Genomic DNA, 23,924 nt, shown 5'->3' with positions numbered 1-23,924 from the left:
TTCCCTCCGCAAGGCTATCAAACAAGCTAAGCGTCAGTATAGAGACAAAGTAGAATCTCAATTCAACGGCGCAGACACAAGAGGTATGTGGCAGGGTCTACAGTCAATCATGGACTACAAGAAGAAAACCAGCCCAGTCACGGACCAGGATGTCTTGCTCCCAGGCAGACTAAATAACTTTTTTGCCCGCTTTGAGGACAATACAGTGCCACTGACACGGCCTGCAACGAAAACATGCGGACTCTCCTTCACTGCAGCCGAGGTGAGTAAAACATTTAAACGTGTTAACCCTCGCAAGGCTGCAGGCCCAGACGGCATCCCCAGCCGCGCCCTCAGAGCATGCGCAGACCAGCTGGCCGGTGTGTTTACGGACATATTCAATCAATCCCTATACCAGTCTGCTGTTCCCACATGCTTCAAGAGGGCCACCATTGTTCCTGTTCCCAAGAAAGCTAAGGTAACTGAGCTAAACGACTACCGCCCCGTAGCACTCACTTCCGTCATCATGTGCTTTGAGAGACTAGTCAAGGACCATATCACCTCCACCCTACCTGACACCCTAGACCCACTCCAATTTGCTTACCGCCCAAATAGGTCCACAGACGATGCAATCTCAACCACACTGCACACTGCCCTAACCCATCTGGACAAGAGGAATACCTATGTGAGAATGCTGTTCATCGACTACAGCTCGGCATTCAACACCATAGTACCCTCCAAGCTCGTCATCAAGCTCGAGACCCTGGGTCTCGACCCCGCCCTGTGCAACTGGGTACTGGACTTCCTGACGGGCCGTCCCCAGGTGGTGAGGGTAGGCAACAACATCTCCACCCCGCTGATCCTCAACACTGGGGCCCCACAAGGGTGCGTTCTGAGCCCTCTCCTGTACTCCCTGTTCACCCACGACTGCGTGGCCACGCACGCCTCCAACTCAATCATCAAGTTTGCGGACGACACAACAGTGGTAGGCTTGATTACCAACAACGACGAGACGGCCTACAGGGAGGAGGTGAGGGCCCTCGGAGTGTGGTGTCAGGAAAATAACCTCACACTCAACGTCAACAAAACTAAGGAGATGATTGTGGACTTCAAGAAACAGCAGAGGGAACACCCCCCTATCCACATCGATGGAACAGTAGTGGAGAGGGTAGTAAGTTTTAAGTTCCTCGGCATACACATCACAGACAAACTGAATTGGTCCACTCACACAGACCGCATCGTGAAGAAGGCGCAGCAGCGCCTCTTCAACCTCAGGAGGCTGAAGAAATTCGGCACTCACAAACTTCTACAGATGCACAATCGAGAGCATCCTGGCGGGCTGTATCACCGCCTGGTACGGCAACTGCTCCGCCCACAACCGTAAGGCTCTCAAGAGGGTAGTGAGGTCTGCACAACGCATCACCGGGGGCAAACGACCTGCCCTCTAGGTCACCTACACCAGCCGATGTTACAGGAAGGCCATAAAGATCATCAAGGACAACAACCACCCGAGCCACTGCCTGTTCACCCCGCTATCATCCAGAAGGCGAGGTCAGTACAGGTGCATCAAAGCTGGGACCGAGAGACTGAAAAACAGCTTCTATCTCAAGGCCATCAGACTGTTAAACAGCCATCACTAACATTGAGTGGCTGCTGCCAACACACTGACTCAACTCCAGCCACTTTAATAATGTGAATTGATGGGAAATGATGTAAAATATATCACTAGCCACTTTAAACAATGCTACCTAATATAATGTTTACATACCCTACATTATTCATCTCATATGTATATGTATATACTGTACCCTATATCATCTACTGCATCCTTATGTAATACATGTATCACTGGCCACTTTAACTATGCCACTTTGTTTACATACTCATCTCATATGTATATACTGTACTCGTTACCATCTATTGTATCTTGCCTATGCTGCTCTGTACCATCACTCATCCATATATCTTTATGTACATATTCTTTATCCCCTTACACTGTGTATAAGACAGTAGTTTTGGAATTGTTAGTTAGATTACTTGTTGGTTATTACTGCATTGTCGGAACTAGAAGCACAAGCATTTCGCTACACTCGCATTAACATCTGCTAACCATGTGTATGTGACAAATAAAATTTGATTTGATTTGAAGCGTCAGACGTCAGGGAGATTGAATATGTATTTATTGAATTTTTGTGGGAGTTTGAAAACGTACTGGCCCAAGTGGGCGATATGAAAGAGTTTGCAGGGCCAGCGGGCTGCCCTGAATGTCGAGAGCTGCTTATGGAGCAGGTGTGTTTCTTGGAGCATTGCTGTATCAATATGGTTTCTTGGAAGGATATCAAGACCGCTGACACGTTTGATAGGACATATAAGGTATTTCAAATTCCAAGAGAGAGTTGCTATTTTTGCCATTGTTTTTCAGAAAAGAGTGTTATATTAACTGTATAATTGTTGTCTTTAGTGTTGATAAGCCCAAGGATGTGTAACAAAAAGCAGGACCCACTGGGAAATTCACCCATTGATTGTTCCCCACCCAGAACACCCTCCCTGTAAACCATTTCCCCCTTCTCTGACCCCCCTTTGCCTAACAGATTTAGCTTGCATAGCTGCAGATTTCACCTCATTGTATGTTGCCCTCTGTTTTAGCAGTTTGGCTCTCAGGTCTGGTTAGATGTTGATCCTCTTCTACAGTGCCTTGCGAAAGTATTCGGCCCCCTTGAACTTTGCAACCTTTTGCCACATTTCAGGCTTCAAACATAAAGATATAAAACTGTATTTTTTTGTGAAGAATCAACAACAAGTGGGACACAATCATGAAGTGGAACGACATTTATTGGATATTTCAAACTTTTTTTAACAAATCAAAAACAAAAAAATTGGGCGTGCAAAATTATTCAGCCCCCTTAAGTTAATACTTTGTAGCGCCACCTTTTGCTGCGATTACAGCTGTAAGTCGCTTGGGGTATGTCTATCAGTTTTGCACATCGAGAGACTGAAATGTTTTCCCATTCCTCCTTGCAAAACAGCTCGAGCTCAGTGAGGTTGGATGGAGAGCATTTGTGAACAGCAGTTTTCAGTTCTTTCCACAGATTCCCGATTGGATTCAGGTCTGGACTTTGACTTGGCCATTCTAACACCTGGATATGTTTATTTTTTAACCATTCCATTGTAGAGTTTGCTTTATGTTTTGGATCATTGTCTTGTTGGAAGACAAATCTCCGTCCCAGTCTCAGGTCTTTTGCAGACTCCATCAGGTTTTCTTCCAGAATGGTCCTATATTTGGCTCCATCCATCTTCCCATCAATTTTAACCATCTTCCCTGTCCCTGCTGAAGAAAAGCAGGCCCAAACCATGATGTTGCCACCACCATGTTTGACAGTGGGGATGGTGTGTTCAGCTGTGTTGCTTTTACGCCAAACATAACATTTTGCATTGTTGCCAAAAAGTTCAATTTTGGTTTCATCTGACCAGAGCACCTTCTTCCACATGTTTGGTGTGTCTCCCAGGTGGCTTGTGGTAAACTTTAAACAACACTTTTTATGGATATCTTTAAGAAATGGCTTTCTTCTTGCCACTCTTCCATAAAGGCCAGATTTGTGCAATATACGACTGATTGTTGTCCTATGGACAGAGTCTCCCACCTCAGCTGTAGATCTCTGCAGTTCATCCAGAGTGATCATGGGCCTCTTGGCTGCATCTCTGATCAGTCTTCTCCTTGTATGAGCTGAAAGTTTAGAGGGACGGCCAGGTCTTGGTAGATTTGCAGTGGTCTGATACTCCTTCCATTTCAATATTATCGCTTGCACAGTGCTCCTTGGGATGTTTAAAGCTTGGGAAATCTTTTTGTATCCAAATTCGGCTGTAAACTTCTTCACAACAGTATCTCGGACCTGCCTGGTGTGTTCCTTGTTCTCCATGATGCTCTCTGCGCTTTTAACGGACCTCTGAGACTATCACAGTGCAGGTGCATTTATACGGAGACTTGATTACACACAGGTGGATTGTATTTATCATCATTAGTCATTTAGGTCAACATTGGATCATTCAGAGATCCTCACTGAACTTCTGGAGAGAGTTTGCTGCACTGAAAGTAAAGGGGCTGAATAATTTTGCACGCCCAATTTTTCAGTTTTTGATTTGTTAAAAAAGTTTGAAATATCCAATAAATGTCGTTCCACTTCATGATTGTGTCCCACTTGTTGTTGATTCTTCACAAAAAAATAGTGTTATATCTTTATGTTTGAAGCCTGAAATGTGGCAAAAGGTCGCAAAGTTCAAGGGGGGGCGAATACTTTCGCAAAGGCACTGTACATAGGTCAGAGCCCCCAATTTTGCTACAAGGTGAACAATTTGCTTTTTGACTTCAAAACTGTGGATTTGTACAATCATACAATGAGCCAATCTGGCGAGGATCCGTCCAGTGTGCAATGTTAATTCGCGGCATGGGATCCAGCTTCTCCTGCCCTAACAGTTCATAGAAAACATTGCTCATGATAGAAGTTTGGTTGCCCCATTTCCAAGTCCAAATACCTGCACATTAAATTTACAGGAGTGATTTTCAAGTGATTGTTTTCCCTTTTAGAAGATTGATTGCTCCTTCTAACTTAGCATGCGCTGTTTCCAGGTCATTCTCCAGACTAGACTTTACACTTTAGTTGAATAGGCATCCACTTTAGAAGTGAGCAATGCAAGATCTATATCTATCCTACCCTGCCTTTCTAAGGTCTTCGAAAGCCAAGTCAACAAACAGATTACCGACCATTTTGAATCCCACCATACCGTCGCCGCTATGGAATCTGGTTTCAGAGCTGGTCATGGGTGCACCTCAGCCACGCTCAAGGTCCTAAACGATATCTTAACCGCCATCGATAAGAAACAATACTGTTCAGCCGTATTCATTGACCTGGCCCAGGATTTCGACTCTGTCAATCACCACATCCTCATCGGCAGACTTGAAAGCCTTGGTTTCTCAAGTGATTGCCTCGTCTGGTTCACCAACTACTTCTCTGATAGAGTTCAGTGTGTCAAATCGGAAGGCCTATTGTCCCTGCCTCTGGCAGTCTCTGGGGGTCCACAGGGTTAAATTCTTGGACCGACTCTCTTCTCTGTATACATCAATGATGTCGCTCTTGTTGCTGGTGATTCTCTGATCCACCTCTATGAAGACGATACCATTCTGTATACTTCTGGCCCTTCTTTGGACACTGTGTTAACAACCCTCCAGGTGAGCTTCAATGCCATACAGCTCTCCTTCTGTGGCCTCCAATTGCTCTTAAATGCAAGTAAAAGTAAATGCATGCTCTTCAACCGATCGCTGCCTGCACCTGCCCGCCCGTCCTACATCACTGCTCTGATCGGTTCTGACTTAGAATATGTGGACAACTACAAATACCTAGGTGTCTGGTTAAACTGAACTCTCCTTCCAGACTCACATCAAACATTTCCAATCCAAAGTTAAATATAGAATTTACTTCCTATTTCGCAACAAAGCATCCTTCATTCAATGCTTCCAAACATACCCTTGTAAAACTGACCATCTTACCGATCCTCGACTTCGGCGACGTCATCTACAAAATAGCCTCCAATACCCTACTCAATAAATTGGATGCAGTCTATCACAGTGCCATCCGTTTCGTCACCAAAGCCCCATATACTACCCACCCCTGCGACCTGTATACTCTCGTTGGCTGGCCCTCGCTTCATACTCGTCGCCAGACCCACTGGCTCCAGGTCATCTACAAGACCCTGCTAGGTAAAGTTCCCCCTTATCTCAGCTCGCTGGTCACCATAGCAGCACCCACCTCTACCATTCCAGTGTATATTGTATTTACTTCGCCACCATGGCCTCTTTTTTTGCCTTTCTCTCCCTTCTCTCACCTCATTTGCTCACATTGTATATAGACTTATTTTTCTACTGTATTATTGACTGTATGTTTGTTTTACTCCATGTGTAACTCTGTTGTATGTGTCGAACCGCTTTGCTTTATCTTGGCCAGGTCGCAATTGTAAATGAGAACTTGTTCTCAACTTGCCTACCTGGTTAAATAAAGGTGAAAAAAATCAAATAAAAATTTCTTTACTGTTTTAATTGCAAGTCGAGGGCAGAGGTCATCTCTGGGATAGTAGTGGCCAGCTCTTTCTGTTGTCTGGTGTTATGCCACCATCTTGCCACAGGTCATTTGTGGATGGACAGAGAATGCTATCTACTGGAATGAAATAGACCTGCTAATTTTTTGTCATGCAATGAACCTTAATATGGTGTTTACAATTGACCATTTTAGAAATACATACTTTTATACAAGATGTTTGACTGACCCCTCAAACCAGGGTTCTCCAACCCTGTTCCTGGAGAGCTACTTTCCTTTAGGTTTTCAATCCAACCCCAGTTGTAACTAACCTGATTCATTTTGTCAACCAGCTAATTATTAGAATCAGGTGCGCTAGATTAGGGTTGGAGTGAAATCGTACAGGACGGTATCTCTCCGGGAACAGGGCTCAAACAATAGAAATGCACGTCCGCAAAGGCGAAAGGCAGGCAGAAGGAGGCGAGATCAAGTGGGAACATTCTAGCTAGACAATGATCTTTTTGTAGAAAATATTTAATACAATGCTAACAACCTAAGCATTATGGAACTTCTATTCGATCCAATAAGCCTTAAACTACTGTATCAAAATAGCAAATCACTTACCTTTACCAAATTCGACACTAATTAATTCACACGTGGTGTGAGAAGATGCACTATCAGCCTCTTGAGGTCAGTTAATAACTCCTTAAATGCAGAGCCCTACCTAAATGCAGAGCCCTACCTATCACACAGCACCGAAACCTGGGCAGCACAACCCATTACATACAGCCTTGGTGTTGCCAGGTAGATCAAATGGCCAATGGTAATGGCTTCGACGAAATACTAGGAATATATCATGAAAATCAACATTAGTCACAATATGGATTAGAGTATTCATCACTTTTAGGCTAGATGCACCCTAGCTTTGATTTGACTGACTCAGTCATTCTCATGCTTAGTTAGACGTGATGCTTACAAATGAAATAACTAAATTATACTTCTATGGTATGATGTTTCTAAAGGATCTATTCATGCTTTCTTGTTTGTCTTTTACAGGCAACGTTTCAGAGCTCTCCTCGGCATGCCTACCTTTCCCACAGCCAATCAGGACAGAGGTTCTACCACCACACCAAGTAAACTGGCAACAACCACCACCAGCAATTAGGGATTGGCATTATTCTCCACACAGATGTAGGCTTCAACTTTAACTGCTGAAATAGTACATCAATGTAGCATTTCTTCTGCCAAAATGTTGCATTATATCCCATAATGTGTATATTGACTACTTTCAGTATGCATTAGCATGTTTTTAAAATTTTATATAACAAAATCTGAATTTCAATAGATAAGCTTTGTTTCATAAAGGGTGTCTCAATCATGACATACTATGATAGAGAATTGGTAGATTCAGAATTATAATATTTGCATTCCAAACAATGGTGCTGTTTTCATTGTTGATGTGTTAGCAAATGAACCCAAGCTTCAGTACTCTGTGCTATTCACTTTTTACTGATAATGAAGGCCTCTTAAAATACTCTTAATATTTGTGTTCTTAATCTTATTTAAAACATTTTAAATGATTAAATGTAAACCCTTCTCAGGGCACATGGAGGAAATGATCATTTGCAAGGAAGAACTCTTCAATTCACTTAAACATGCTGCATTTGTGGAAGCCATATTTTCCTAAACTTTTTAAATGAAAATCTACTAATTTTATTAAATTGCACTTGAAAAGTAAACATGCAATGGCTTTTATTTAATGCAGAGGCGTATGGTGATGTGTAAGAAGAGAACATGTGACAAGATATGTGGGAGGGAAGTGAAGGTGTTATTCTTTGTAAAAACGAAAGAAAGAACTTTGAGATGATGGCTTGGAATAGAAACATTTATTCATACAGCGATGAATCTAAGGAGAGGTCATTCACAAGAAATAAAGCATAAAAAAAAGTGTTAAAGGATCACATGCAGAAGAGTCTTGAATATATGCCAGTCTGTGGGAGAGAAGAAGGGCGGAAGTTGATTATGCATTTTTTAGTGGTTAGGAAGAGAGGGAGAGCGCGAAAAATGACGAAAAAATGGCCTGCTCTCCAGTGACTCGTCATGTTTCAGATTTCAACTTAAGAGAAAATAAGTAGGTCGAGATAGATATCAAAATATAGCCTACTGTTTTTGGATTCGACCTGTTCCCTTCTGGATTTTACTCTTCACATTGCTATGGGACTGATGAAACTGAAACCAGTGTGTTATTTGAATGAATCACTGAGTCTGTTTTCTTGTAGTTGAAAGCACTGGGATGACTTGACTTTTTATGTGGGTGATGTATCTTTGTGAATTTTGTACAGTTGCTTTTGGAGTGAGTGTTTATATTTATATTAGTTTTCCTTTTTTTCTCTCTCGTGTATATAGCTTTTTCCTTTTCCATTTCACGTCAACTACTCAATTTTTTTTTCTTCCTATATTTGTCATTCAATCATGGTGGCTATCGGCTAATATCCTTCAAGTTTATACATTTTCCTCACAGATAACGGGGTCTTCGTGAGGGTGTTCCTTTACTTTTTTTAAAAACGGTTGATTTCTACTTCCGAAACGGTTCAAGCAATACAATTGGTTACCAATGATGCTCTTTTCCTGATGTTTTGACCTTCTATTTGACTATACCCAGACCAAACCTCCATTTCCGGGCTTTTAGTCAGTTAGAATTATAGGAGCAATTTTACGTCTTTTGTTCACTATTGTTTATCATGGATCTCTATGCAACCTCTCAATCTTTCCATCTCCCCAGAGTTTCAAACCCACTCACGGAGACCTCTTTCTCTACTACTTTTCCAGGCATCACCGATGACAGGTGGGTGATTCAATTGCAGGAGTAGGTTTGTCATTGATATATTCGATAAACACGCTACGCAGTCGAGCAATTTTAATTGTGTTAATTTATACATATTTCAATTAAACGTATGGTTTCGAAGGTTTTTGATGTAATTAGTCCCATTTTCTATCTGAGAAATATATTTTACACTGATACATTAGTGTTTAGGCTTTTAAAGTATTTTATGAATTATTTGAATTTACTTTAAGGTAAAGGTCGACTGACCGAAAGCTCAGCTACTATTAAAATTAATTTGCATCTGTCTTGAAGTGTGTGGATAGTTTTTCCTGTTTCTCCAGTTTAGCGATTTGCCTCCAGCGCCTTCACTAATCTGACTTAAGTGTGTGGTAGATTCTGCCTATTATCTACAATAATTATTTGAATTAATTATGTATGTATTATTTACTTGCATTTATTGGTTTTGTACGTTATGTATTGTTTGTCAGTCTTGTTCACCATGTCCGGAATGTGCCTGTGACAGAGAGCCATTGTATGTGCCCATGTGGTAGAGAAGCAGAAAGGGATGTGCAGAGAATCTCTGTTTTCCCTGTAAAGTATTTGTCTACATATTTATCTGATTTATATCAAAAGTTTGTTTGAAAAGTTGGATTTTATAACTATGTAGCCTGTATTGACTTTGAGATGGTCAAGAAAATGATGAAATATCCACTTAAACGTCTATCTACTTTTTCAGTAAATGTAATGAAATGGAGGCTCTGAAATCGTCACACCACTCTTTCTGGTGTTTTTAAGTTTGCAATCCAGCATGTATACTCACCTGTGTTTTGAAAGTGAAGCTAAAATGGCTCTTTACTCCAGCATATTGAAATCAAAATGTTTCATAGGAGGCAACCGTACAGAATGTCACCTTTTTATTTGAGGGTATTTTCAAACATATCTGATTTACCGTTTTAGAAATGAAGGCACTCGGATGGGACTATATACATAAAGTGCTAAAACAGATATTTATGAAAATCCAACATGCTGGAGTATAGAGCCAAATGTTAAAAAATGTAGCTTCACTGTCCAAGTTCATATGAAGGTGAGTGTATATCGTGAAGTGGACATGTAAATGGTTTGTATTCTGTTAATTTGAATCTATAAAAGCATCTTCTCTTAATTTTATGTCACTTTTGTAATAATCAGCTCTGGACAGGCCATTTGGGTGCGTTCCAGATTATTCATGACTTTGCAGGTTTCATTGTAGATGGAGAGAGAGCTGACAGATTGCTAAATGTTATGATCCTGTGGTGCAAAGGTGAGGATCTGCACCCTGTACCATAAAAACTTGGGCCTTATGTAGACACCAGCCCGTGTTACACTATTCCTTGGGGGCAAAGCCCCCACTATTAGTGGGCAGTGGTGGAAAAAGTACCCAATTTTCATACTTGAGTCATTTTCTATTAAGGTATCTTTACTTTTACTCAAGTGAAAGTCACCCAGTAAAATACAACTTGAGAAATTATTTGGTTTAAATATACTTAAGTATCAAAAGTAAATGTAATTGGTAAAATGTACTTAGGTATCAAAAGTACAGGTATAAATATTGTCAAATTCCTTCTATTAAGCAAAGCACACATTTTCTAGTTTTTTTTTTTTTTTTTCATTTACGAATATCAAGGGGCACACTCCAACTCTCAGATATAATTTAAAAACTAAGCATGCGTGTAGCTGAGTCCGCCAGATCAGAGGCAGTAGGGGTGACCAGGGATGTTCTCTTGATAAGCTTATGAATTAGACCATTTTCCTGTCCTGCTAAGCATTCAAAATGTAGCGAGTACTTTTGGGTGTCAGGGAAAATGTATGGAGTAAAAAGTACATCATTTTCTTTAGGAATGTAGTGAAGTAAAAGTTGTCAAACATATTCATAGTAAAGTACAGCTACCCCAAAAAACGACCTAAGCAGGACTTTAAAGTATTTTTTTACACCACTTCTAGCGGGACAACTCCAATGTATCTGGAATGTCAAAACTTGTCCTTTTTCCTTGGGAGACTATTTCTGGAACGCACCCATCAACACTTGGTCATACAACATGAAAATATTCCTTTGGTATTTTATTTGAAGTGTACTATAATTTACATCACTAAAATTATGTTATAAATATTTCGATCCCCTCGGAGCAGTCTTGATTTGAATTAATTTACTTTTCGTTGGTTGGATTTGACTGGATGACCCATTTGACTCCGCCCATATTACAGGTCAAATTTAGGGGATTCCCCAACGCGTGGAAGAAAAGTCTAAACATATTGTGCTGGCAAATTTAACACCCCCGGCAATAACAAATGTGAATTTTCATACCGAGTTAGCTAGCAACACTTCACCGGCAACACTGCAATCAGGAGTGTCGGGGTAATCAGATCGGAGAAGGTAAGTTTAGTCCACCACCACCAAATGATCAGAGCAATCTAGTTTCTAGAGAACATTGCTTGGTTTGTGGCTTATGCGTTTTGTTATACATCATTCAGGTAGCCACTGACTGTACTTACTTATTTGATCTATGAGACTGACTTGAAAGGGGGTTATCTAGCAAGGGAGATTGTACGTCGGCATTGTTTTATACCTAGTTAACGTTAGATTGTATTGAAATTATGTACGTTTGTTAGCTATTGCATAGTCATCGTGGCAATAACACGGAAGTGAGCCTGTTATGTATGAAAGACAACGTTTTGAACCACACTTAGCATGTTGAGCCCTACCATTCTAATTACTACGAGCTAAGCATGTTGATATGTCTTTGCAATTTGTATTTTATCCTGTTTAACGTTAGATAGTAAATACTGTAACGCTTATTTAATCTCATTCTTATCATATTGCATGTTTCTAATTGCTTGTCTCCTTTCAGCCCCGATTGGCTTTTCTTCCCTGCGTGCTGCTTTGAGGTACTAGAGAACAACATCATGGCTGATCTGGCGGAGAACGTGTCTCTTCCCCTCAGCCAGGAGTCTTTCGAGGACCTGTGGAAAATGAATTTGAACCTGGTGTAAGAAAAAACGTGCAGTATTACAATTGAATGAATCGGATACTGAAATATGTTTTGTTTCTACCTCCAAGTGTTTCTGCCTCAGTTTTGTCTCTCCATCCTCAGAGTTATGACCATTTGTGAGTGTAGACATAAGCAAAGCAGCTGTTGCTATCACCATCAGCTCCAAAGTTTGGACAATCTGAACTGTTGAATTGTGGCATGATCAATGTCTGCATTTGGTTGTTTTAAAGTCTCTCTCTCTCGCTCATCAGGGCAGTTCAACCACCTGAAACCGAGTCTTGGGTGGGATACGATAATGTACGTTTCACTGCAGCAAGTAATTTTTCCTGTTGCATGTTATTTCTATGTACTATTTAGCCAGTTATTTTAATGTTGTCTCAAGTTACAATTTCGTTGGTGCTGGAAACAAATGTTGGTCTCCATTGCAGAGCACTATTTACCTAACATTCTTTTTAAATATTGCTCTGATACTATTCATTGTATTAAGAAAAACATACTTCTCTTACATGCAGTTCATGATGGAGGCCCCCCTCCAGGTGGAATTTGATCCGAGTCTGTTTGAGGTGTCTGCAACGGAGCCTGCACCCCAGCCCTCCATTTCTACCCTGGACACTGGCTCGCCACCTACCTCCACCGTACCAACCACCTCTGACTACCCCGGGGCCCTGGGGTTCCAGCTACGTTTCCTCCAGTCCAGCACAGCCAAGTCCGTCACTTGCACAGTAAGTCAAAGGGATTTGACACCCTCACCTATGTATCTAGGGCCTTTAAAGTATTTTATTTTTAATTTAATTTTTTTCACATCATTAATAGGACTTTTTTCAGTTTTTTCAAGTTTTCACAAAAAAATCACACTTTTTCATAGGAACAACATTGGTCCACGACAATGCTTAAACCACATCAGGAGACAACTTTTGATGTCTGGGAAAAAAATATTCTGTAATGCATGTATGTGGCAAAACAAATGCCCACCTAATTGATAGGCAATTCATCAAGATGTTCTTCTGCCAAGTAGGCCTACTTTGCAATCAACAGTTCATTTAAATGTTTTTTTTTGGGGGGGGGGGCTTTAGTTTTGTCATTCTAACCAGTTACACAACACAAACAAGCGCATTCCCTAGGGTTTGTCTTTCTGTTACCAATTTGCTAACAGAATGATGCATTTTAATCACTTAATAAATCATAAACTAAATTGTTATTAGTGGAAACGGTAACTAATTATTTGGTTTTACTTTACGTGTTACTTCTGTGAACTTTCATTGTCCCTCATGAGAGAGAGATTTGAAAATATCTTCAAAATATGGGAGTTTTTGGTAACAGAATGACAAGACACTAGGCAATATTTCTTAAACCTACAGAAGGCAAAACATTTCAGCAAAACTAAATATAAACGTTGATATTAGTTGTCAGGGGTCTTTTCACTTCAACGTTGTGTTTATGTATTTCTAAGATCCCTTTTCCATCTGTTTTTACCAGAAATCAAAGCCTTCACAGGCTTGTTCTGAATTTTTCAGACGGGAAATGTTAGAGAAATGTACATATGCCTTCATTTCTAACAAACAGACTCTTAGCATTCATTGGACACAATTCGATGTGCTCCTATGGACTTCACGTTAGTGCTCATGGGGCTTTTTTACATGGAAATGCACCGGTATAGCACTGTAGTTTTTGTCATTTGAGTTGATCATTTTGAATAGAACTAACATTCCATTCAACATTGGTCAACAAGGTAGTCCTTTTTTTTTTTTGTGTGACACCTAATCGTCCTAGATTCTATTCATACATTTGCAGACGAGTATATAGTCAAACGCATCCAGTTAAGCATCCGTTGAATGGACATAGTAAATTACCTGGGCCACTGCGGAAAGCTAAATAAGGTCCAGTCCTCCTTTGTCTGTGCGGTGTAGCAGAAGGTCTCAAAGAGGAAGAGGGAGCCTTGTCACACAAGAACATGGCAGGATCATCCTTTTCAGTTGTCATTGTAAAATCAATTGCTAGATTTAACCTAAATCTTTGAACAACTTGGCCCATCAACATGTTAAGACAAGTCTCATGGTGGCCCTTCTCTATCTGGTCGACTTTTAAGACTGATTCACAAGGCATTGTCCTAAGACACGACGGGTTTGTTTATGATTTCAACAACCCCATCCTTGCTATAAGAGATTTAACTAACACGGCACCTCCCCGCCCTGCGCTCAGTTTGACTGCCGGTCAGTAAAATGTTCTCTTTTTACACTCTTATTCTTAATTATTAGCACCTAGACACCCAGTGTTTTATTCATGTTTTTGGGGATGTGATCATGGTGTTCACAAATGTTAATGTGGCGGTATACACAAGGTGTGGGCTTGATATTACAATATCTCATAATGATCTTAATGTGTCTTTTTATAATAGTAACTTACCTACTGGTGTTGGAAGTATCTCATACATAGCATGTCGATTATATACTGAACAAAAATATAAACGCAACCGTTTCAAAGATTTTCTTGAGTTACAGTTCATAAGGAAATCAGTAAATTTAAATAAATTCATTAGGCCATAATCTATGGAATTCACATGACTGGAAATACAGATTTGTATCTGGTCACAGATGCATGTAAAAAAATAAATAATTAAGTAGTGGTGTGGATCAGAAAACCAGTCAGTATCTGGTGTGACCACCATTTGCCTTATGCAGCGCGACATATCTCCTTCATAGTTGCTCAGGTTATTGATTGTGGCTTGTGGAATCTTGTCACGGTATCTCTGGGCATTCAAATTGGCATCGATAAAATGAAATTGTGGTCGTTGTCCGTAGTTTATGCCTGCCTGCCTGCCCATACCATAACCCCACTGCCACCATTGCACACTGTTCACATCGTTAAACTGCTTGCCCACACAGCGCCGTAAACGTGGTCTGCGTTTGTGATGACTGTTGGATGTACTGACAAACTCAATTAAAACAATGTTGGAGGTGGCTTATGGTAGAGAAATATATTTATATTTATATTTTATTCTCTGGCAACCGCTCTAGTGGACATACCTGCCGCCAGCATGCCAATTGTACGCTTCCTCAACTTGGGACATCTATGTGACAACTGCACATTGTTTTGTGGCATTTTTGTTCCCAGCACAAGGTGCACCTGCGTAATTGTTATGCTGTTTAATTAGCTTCTTAATGTGCCACACCTGTCATGTGGATGGATTATCTTGACAAAGAAGAAATTACTGATTTATGCACAACATTTGAGAGAACCTTTTTGTGCATTCGGAAAACATTTTGTTTTTATTTCAGTTCATGGAACCAACACTTTACATGTTGCATTTAGATTTTTGTTCAGTGTTTAAGAGATTATGGGTTTTTGTGAAATAAAATCTGAAAAAGACTTAAAATGAAATTAAGTTTAATTTGAAATGGTTACATTAGCATAAACGTCTTCTACTTGCAACAATGTTACTGATGTTGGTATCAAACTTGTACAATGTAACTCATTGTATTCAGGAATTGTACATGTGATGGGAGCTATATAATTTACTTTATAATGGTACATTTGCAATGTGGCTGCTAAAAAAACGTAATTAATAACGCCTAACATTGTACTGTTGTAAACATAATACTTTCACTGGAATGCTTTAATAAAGCATAGTAAGCATAAGGTTTAAATTGCAATGGTAAAGTTTGCCTGTGAGGACATGTCTTGACTTGCCTCAAAGCAGGGCTGGGGGAGGGGTTTCAGTCCTGGCCATATGAACTGGGGGAGCAGCTTGATCGCTCTACAGAATATTTAAACCTGGACTCATTCATAATCTGAAGAGTATATCAGGAGAGGAGTGATGTTTATTTGGAGGATGCTGGGCTGTCACAGCAGCCTTGAGTTTTAATACAGTTGATAAGAATCAAGAGGACTTTATACAGAAGGTAAAGAGATTCCTCTTTTGTCCAAACTACTTGTAATGGTCAAATTTCCTTCACTAATTAGATCTAAACTAATCAAGTGCTCAGAAATAACTACATTTTCTACTGTCTGACGCTTCAAAGGGGACTTGGAAATGTTCAGGGCAGAGTCAGACAAGAACAATGGGGAATTAGATTTACTTTGTGAATTTTGGACATGTTTACATTATAATTTTGTGAGTTCAATCAAACTATCAGAAAAATAGAAGTTCGTTAGGCCTACTCATCTTGTTGGCTGACAAAGTAAATGTGGACAGTTCTTCCAATATCTTCAATATGCACCTCGGAATCTGAGAATATGCACCTCGGAATTGGATGAGGACGCACACAGTTTGGATCCAGTGACCAAATTTTGTACGGTGAAGTTTGTATGTCGTTGCCATAATATCTATCACACTGGGATTAGAACAATGCTGACAGGTTAAACTAAGACCTAAGTATTGTTTTTGATTTAACAAACTCTTTCTCTCTCCAGTACTCGCCAGACCTGAACAAGTTGTTCTGCCAGTTGGCGAAGACTTGTCCAGTTCAGATCGTGGTGGACCACCCTCCTCCTCCTGGGGCAGTGGTACGAGCCCTGGCCATCTATAAGAAGCTGAGTGACGTGGCTGACGTGGTGAGACGCTGCCCTCACCACCAGAGCACCAGCGAGAACAATGAAGGTACACAACACAGCGGGAAAGGCTACTCTTACCCATACTAAAACATGTTAGATTGATCTAGAATGTGCTTTGATGCAGTATAGAGGGTCCACACTATAAAAGGAGTTTAAACGTCATTTTATACTTACACTTGTTGCCTATTGAATGAGTAACGCAAATGTTTTGACTGATAGGATATCCTCAGTGTGTCGCTTAATACTCGTGTTTTCTGTGCCTTAGGTCCTGCCCCGCGAGGTCACCTTGTCAGAGTTGAGGGGAACCAGCGATCAGAGTATATGGAGGATGGTAACACTCTGAGACACAGCGTGCTCGTCCCCTATGAGCCTCCTCAGGTAGGTCCCATACACTACTGTTTGTGTCTGTGTGAGTTAGGGCTGACCTCATTTAGTTGATTGAACGATTGTTTGGTCTGTTGGTCGACCGAGATTTCTTTAGTCAAGCAGTTGCAAATGTCATTACATTTTTTCGTGGTGTACAAGACACCCGTCTGATTTGCACCTGCCTCTGGACTAATCCCATTGCGGAGGCCACAGGGATGGCACAGTCACTCTTAAGACAGGTGTGTCAAACGCATTCAATGGAAGGCCTAGGTTCTAGAACTTAATCATCCGTGAGCCGTTTCTTATATGTTGCTATGTGCAAAATAGTTAAGTAAACCAGCATATTGGTGTTGAGAACAATGCGTTGGAGGCAGCAGCGGAGTGAGGAGACGAGAAAATGCCCCTCGCCTTAATTGTCTAAGATAATTTAGGAGCGTGTGAACCCCAACTTAATTAAGTCTATAATCAATAGCCTAAATGTTAAATGTGCCTGGCTTTATAAATCATCCAAACAGAAATAAGACAGATCCTGCTTCTGTTTCCAGTTTGAGTGTTTTTTTAATAGATCACAGATTCCATGAGCACCAAGCCTCACGCAACCACAAAATGTTGGATAAAGCATTTTCACAAATTCGCCTTTTTTTTAATTTTTTAATTTTTATTTTTTTTTAGCTTTAAAAAGTCTAAATCTATGTAATATAGCCTACACCTTCACAATAAATCCATGATTTATTTTAGATGGGTCTAAAGAAACATGATATGAGGAAAATGTAGTCTATTTCAGAAGAACAGAATAGCATACTCTGAGTTGTCCTGGTCTGGCTATGCCATATGGCTGTAATACACTAGTTCATTTAACAGACAATATTTGCTTAGAATTCCATGACATTGTTTTGTTGTATGAAGAATACAATTGAACAAAGATTAATAAAATATGAATAATATTTTCTCCAAACGATTTGAGGAAGTGCACATTCATTGAGCGGTTAACAAAGAAATATGTATTCCTATATGCTTAATTTAGTTATTAATTTAACTTTAGTTCTACAAACGTTGGGCTATATGTTTTGATTTTAATGCATTGTAAGGCTGCATGAAAAAAAAAAAGTCACTTGAAAGGCATCAGCTCTGCTTTGTTTTTTTTGCGCAGGCTGTATACACTTTGTCTCTCTCATTCACAATTTGAGAAGCAGATTTCCCTGGCAGCATCCCCTTTGTGTGGCCATAATGCACCCTAAAAAAAATCCATGCCTTTTGTGGCCCTTCTCCCTGAGTGCTGCCTGCAATGAAGCACCTCACTCACACGTCTCTCTATCACATGATCGGGTCTTTTTCACAGGCTACAAGTGAAGACAGACACATCAGGGACTTAACTGCGCACGTCCTTATCCAATTCTGAGGTGCATATTAAAGATATTGGAAGAACCGTCCACATTTATTTTTCGTCAGCCAACAAGATGAGTAGGCCTAACGAACAGCAAAAGCACTAGCCTATGCCAATCTACTATCCCCCATAGTACAGAAGTTGACATTCAATTCTGTGCAAAATAAATATTCTAAACATCGTCTGGGACAGTTAATAGAACCACTAGCATCAAACAACTTTTTTACTCAGTGAGGCTGACGCAACAGATCAACAGACTATTAGGCTACTTCATATTATAAGCGCAGCTATGCGCACACGGCAGTAGGCCATAAGCACGAATGTTCCATATATAATTCAAAAGTGATAGGCTAGTATTGTCACCCATCAGACTATTATTGATTTAATCTTTACATATATTATTTAGTTTATGTGAAATTCGTTTTGATTTAGAATGGACCTTTATCATGCACCTGTCTCGAAGCAGGCGAAAAATACATGTAATTTATGCACTAAAATAGTGAATGGAGGACGCTTTTACTGTTGTTGATTTTCATGCTAGCCAGGTAGGCTACCCTCCTGTTGTAAATATAAGCAATGTGCTTAATATTAGGAAAGTTAAGAAATAAATATAGTAGGCCTAGCCTATAGAAAGCTGATGAAATCCTCCTCTATTTAGTAGAGGCCATCACCCTGTTTTCTCGCTCAATTGCATAGCCTATAGAAATGTTGCGCAACATGAGCTCATGGGCTCTCATGAAGAGTTTGATTTAGGTTTTTGATCACATTTGCATTGATGTCAGAGTGATTAGAAGGACAATAGAGTGCTGATTACCAGGTAGTTAGCGAGTTTGGTAGGCTACTAATGACAATCCGCAGCATCAGAGCTTGGAGAAGCCTAATTACTGCGACTAATCGGTCATGTGAAATTTGACAGCCTTCATGACTCGTGACTGCCAGTGTGGCGGTAATACGGTCACCGCGACAGCCCTAGTTGACACTCAACTAAAACCTAATATTGTGCAAGCCATTTTTGCATGCATTCGAGTTCTGGAGGGGCCGTGCAGATGTGCAAGATCAGGAATAGGCCACCTACCTCTCATTGGTCACTCCAGTAAGCAGCTCGCAGTTTGGCTAGGCTACAGATATTGCCTGGGGTTGTTCGGCATGCAAAATGACTTGTAGATCAATGAATGTCAACGTAGTTACATCCATAGGGGAGGCGTCAGTTGTTACGAAGGATGAGAGGTATTTTTGGAAGGTAGATAAAAGGTTATGAGCATATACATTTTGTGAACCGATGATTGATAACGTTTTAATTGATTTTCTGACCGATGCATGCTACATTTGGATCGGTTGCACTTTGTGTATTTAACATTTGAACTGGTGACTGATGCGTATCGGTGAAACGTTACATCCTGTGTGTGTGTGTGCAAACGTATGTGGCCACCCCTTCAAATGAGTGGATTCTGTTATTTCAGCCACACCCGTTGCTGATAGGTGTATAAAATCGAGCACACCACCATGCAATCGCTAGACAAACATTGGCAGTAGAATTGCCAGTACTGAACAGCTTAGTGACTTTCAACATGGCATTCATCCTTAAAAGTGACTGAAGTTTGCCAAAAAGCACCTGGATGATCATCAAGACTCTGGGAAGGATGTTCGATGGACAGATAAGTCAAAAGTGTAACTTTTTGGACGAGACGTGTCCCATTATGCCTGCCAAAAACCAAACACTGCATTACACAGTAAGAACCTTACACCAAAGGTCAACAACTTGCCATAATAGAATGAACCATTAATTCTGCTCTGTATCAGAGAATTCTACAGGAGAATGTCAGTCCATCCGTCTGTGAGCTGAAGAGCAGCTGGGTCATGCATGATCCAAAACGCACAATCAAGTCGACATGAAAATGGCTAAAAAGCAACACATTTAAAGTTTTGGAATGGCCTAGTCAAAGTCTCCAGTCCTAATCCCAATTCAGATGTCGTGGTAGGACTTGAAACCAGCAGTTCATGCTTGCAAACCCACATGTCGTTGAGTTAAAGCAGTTCTGCATGGAAGAGTGGGCCAATATTCCTCCACAGTGACGTGAGCGACTGGTTAACATCGAAAGGAAGTGTATGGTTGGAGTCATTGTAGCTAAAGGTGGCACAACCAGTTGCGTGTAAGGGGGCAATTACTTTTTCACACACGGGTATTGGGTGTTGCATAAATTTGTTTATGTAAGTGTTATTCATTCGGGCCCTTTATCTAATATTAGGTTTTGGTTGAAGATCTGCTTAACATTCCGCTTCAAAAATATGCAGAAGTAGAGAGGATCAGAGAGGGGGCAAATACTTTTTCACAGCACTGTATATGTTTACACTGTATGTGTTTTGTGTTGTATGGGGGAGTGTGTGTTTGGGGGTGTCCATCAGTCACAGCTGTCTCTCTATCTGGTTTCCCAGGTGGGATCAGAGTGTACCACTGTGCTCTACAACTTCATGTGCAACAGCTCCTGTATGGGAGGGATGAACCGCAGACCCATCCTCACCATCATCACCCTGGAGACACAAGAGTGAGTCATCTAATTATCCATTTTAGACTGTTGCTCCATTGATTGTCTTTGATTTGTCTTCTCTAGCTGCCTGTCTCTCCTCTGCAGGGTTTTGTCTCAGTTCCATTTACATTCAGTCATTGTTGCTTTTCTAATTAGTAAAATGTATCATTTGACTGAATTAAAATAGAATTGACCCCAACCCAGGTCCTGGGTTGACCCCCAACTAATGTCTTGTCATAGTATGACAGTGATGGGAACTTCCTCTCCCGTTCTGCAGGGGGCAGCTCCTGGGTCGGCGCTCCTTTGAGGTGCGTGTGTGTGCCTGTCCTGGTCGAGACAGGAAGACAGAGGAGATCAACCTGAAGAAGCAGCAGGAGACAACCCTGGAGACCAAGACCAAGCCTGCCCAGGGAATCAAACGTGGTAATTGATCCTGACAATCTTAAAGCGGTGGTCTTGGGGTTGGGATTAACATAAAATGGCAAAAAGAAAGATGCCAGATCTTTGGACATTGGACTTTAAAGTTGTATGATGGCTGATAAAGGTTGACATTGACCTATGACTCTGAGTGTGAGTAGTTCCTCATCGTGTGTGTCATGTTTGTGTTTTTCTAAGCTATGAAGGAGGCCTCCCTGCCTGCCCCTCAGCCTGGGGCCAGTAAGAAGACCAAGTCCTCCCCTGCTGTGAGTGACGATGAGATCTACACTCTTCAGGTAACTGCTCAGAGAACAGACCAATGGAAGTTTGTCCCGTCCCCTTCAGAGATGCCTAGTCACTAGTCTGCTGTTGGCTGTTTGTGTATACTGTGTGTAACTGGGCTCATCTGCCCATCCAGATTCGAGGGAAGGAAAAATATGAGATGCTGAAGAAGTTCAATGACAGTCTTGAACTGAGTGAGTTGGTGCCTGTTGCCGACGCTGACAAATACCGTCAGAAACGGTGAGTTCACTCACTTCTCTGACACACATCCTCGCTTTCTCCTGCTCTCTTTCCCTTATGCAACATTACAATTCTCCCTTTTGTGCATTTGGCTCTCTCGTGTGTGTGTGTGTGTGTGTGTTGTTTCCTTTCCGAGTCTTATTCAAATGAAACATTAAATCCCCTACAGCCTCACCAAGAGAGTTGCCAAACGGGACTTCGGAGTGGGGCCAAAGAAAGGGAAGAAACTACTGGTGAAGGAGGAGAAGAGCGACTCTGACTGAGAAGGAGAGCGAGTCGTTCCATGTCATTTCAGCAAGCCATGACACCCACCATCTGATTGTTCTGACATTGTTTCTATAATTAGAAACAGGTAAGATTGGCATTCCTAAAACATTTTGTTGATATGTACATTTTATCTTGGAGAAATTAAGCTTATTGATTGCACCCAAGCTGGCCATTTTTTAATTGATAGGATTCAGATAATATTTAAGAAATATAGTACCCAACATCTGATTTGGCTAAAACTTCTTCCTACCAATGAGTAAGACATGATGAATCCCAAAATAAATGTCAAACACCCACCCCCAACATCCAGTATACAGTTTCAGTTCTGTTTGACAAGTAGTATGGAGCTCTATATTGTGTTATCTGAATCCTATTAAAATTGCCAATTTGGGTGCAATCAATTAACTTAATTTCTCAGATTAAATTATTTCAACAAAATGTTTCAGGAATGCTAATCATATCTGTTACCAACTACAGAATTGATTTTAGAACAATCTGAGATGGTGAGTGTTAATTCTCTTTCTTGTGCTTTTTGAGGTGGAACAACCAGAGAGAGAGAGAATTAACCCGTTATGCTTAGTTTCTGTTCTGCCAAGTAAACCTTCCTTTCAATTGATTGAGGGAATGCAAGTACGGTAAACTGTTGATGCTTGCAGCTTACTAGCCTTATGTTAGCAAGCTGTTGTAGGTCTCTTAAGTGCAGGTGGAGTTTGTAAGACACAGCAGAAATATAGTAAAAAGAAAAGTGTTAATTACAGCCTTAGGTGGGTATTTAAGGTCCAATTATTGATTATTTTTTGTAATTTTGTACCCTTTAAAATGTTTGTTAAGAGGAAGAGTATACACACCAGAATTTCTACCAAACAAACACTTTATTACACTGCAACAGAAATACATGGACTTTTTCATAAAATTATAAAAATAAAAATAAACTTTTCATTGTTTGGCTTTGTATGATTTATTGTATAAACCGATTCTATTAGTAAGTGTGACAGCATGCATGGAATGTTAAAGCATCGGCAATACATCTCACGTTACATTATTATGATGAAAATATTTCATACAAAAGTTATTGGTCCAAGCTTGATCAATTTTAGTTCATGTTGATGGCTATTAAACCAACTGAAATTCTGTTCATTTCTCATACAGTGCCTTGCGAAAGTATTCGGCCCCCTTGAACTTTGCGACCTTTTGCCACATTTCAGGCTTCAAACATAAAGATATAAAACTGTAATTTTTTGTTGAAGAATCAACAACAAGTGGGACACAATCATGAAGTGGAATGACATTTATTGGATATTTCAAACTTTTTTAACAAATCAAAAACTGAAAAATTGGGCGTGCAAAATTATTCAGCCCCCTTAAGTTAATACTTTGTAGCGCCACCTTTTGCTGCGATTACAGCTGTAAGTCGCTTGGGGTATGTCTCTATCAGTTTTGCACATCGAGAGAGTGAAATTTTTTCCCATTCCTCCTTGCAAAACAGCTCAAGCTCAGTGAGGTTGGATGGAGAGCATTTGTGAAAAGCAGTTTTCAGTTCTTTCCACAGATTCTCGATTGGATTCAGGTCTGGACTTTGACTTGGCCATTCTAACACCTGGATATGTTTATTTTTGAACCATTCCATTGTAGATTTTGCTTTATGTTTTGGATCATTGTCTTGTTGGAAGACAAATCTCCATCCCAGTCTCAGGTCTTTTGCAGACTCCATCAGAATGGTCCTGTATTTGGCTCCATCCATCTTCCCATCAATTTTAACCATCTTCCCTGTCCCTGCTGAAGAAAAGCAGGCCCAAACCATGATGCTGCCACCACCATGTTTGACAGTGGGGATGGTGTGTTCAGGGTGATGAGCTGTGTTGCTTTTACGCCAAACATAACGTTTTGCATTGTTGCCAAAAAGTTCAATTTTGGTTTCATCTGACCAGAGCACCTTCTTCCACATGTTTGGTGTGTCTCCCAGGTGGCTTGTGGCAAACTTTAAACAACACTTTTTAT

The 23,924-nt window shown here is 40.6% G+C and overlaps 2 protein-coding genes across 4 annotated transcripts in view; both read left to right on the top strand.

Annotated features, from left to right (window-relative positions):
• LOC110534217 (G protein pathway suppressor 2) overlaps positions 1-10,026 on the top strand; it is a 41,294-nt gene extending 31,268 nt beyond the window's left edge. For all 3 annotated transcript variants that reach the window (XM_036933323.1, XM_021618937.2, XM_021618938.2), the window contains exon 12: positions 7,101-10,026. In XM_036933323.1, the coding sequence (XP_036789218.1) occupies positions 7,101-7,181 (81 nt within the window). In that variant the 3' untranslated portion in view covers positions 7,182-10,026. The remainder of the gene's footprint in view (positions 1-7,100) is intronic.
• A 1,097-nt stretch (positions 10,027-11,123) lies between these two features.
• tp53 (tumor protein p53) lies at positions 11,124-22,864 on the top strand. The gene is given in 11 exon segments (NM_001124692.1): positions 11,124-11,278; positions 11,754-11,891; positions 12,146-12,191; positions 12,407-12,616; positions 16,305-16,491; positions 16,711-16,823; positions 20,629-20,738; positions 20,998-21,143; positions 21,336-21,433; positions 21,556-21,659; positions 21,829-22,864. Coding segments are annotated over 10 exon segments (1,191 nt in total). The 5' UTR covers positions 11,124-11,278; positions 11,754-11,808; the 3' UTR covers positions 21,923-22,864.
• Positions 22,865-23,924: the final 1,060 nt, after the last annotated feature.

The sequence above is a fragment of the Oncorhynchus mykiss genome, chromosome 10 (assembly GCF_013265735.2).
Source record: "Oncorhynchus mykiss isolate Arlee chromosome 10, USDA_OmykA_1.1, whole genome shotgun sequence".
In the NCBI taxonomy this organism is placed as follows: domain Eukaryota; kingdom Metazoa; phylum Chordata; class Actinopteri; order Salmoniformes; family Salmonidae; genus Oncorhynchus; species Oncorhynchus mykiss.
Note: the sequence above shows the minus strand (reverse complement) of the source record. Positions and strands in the feature narration are given on the sequence as shown.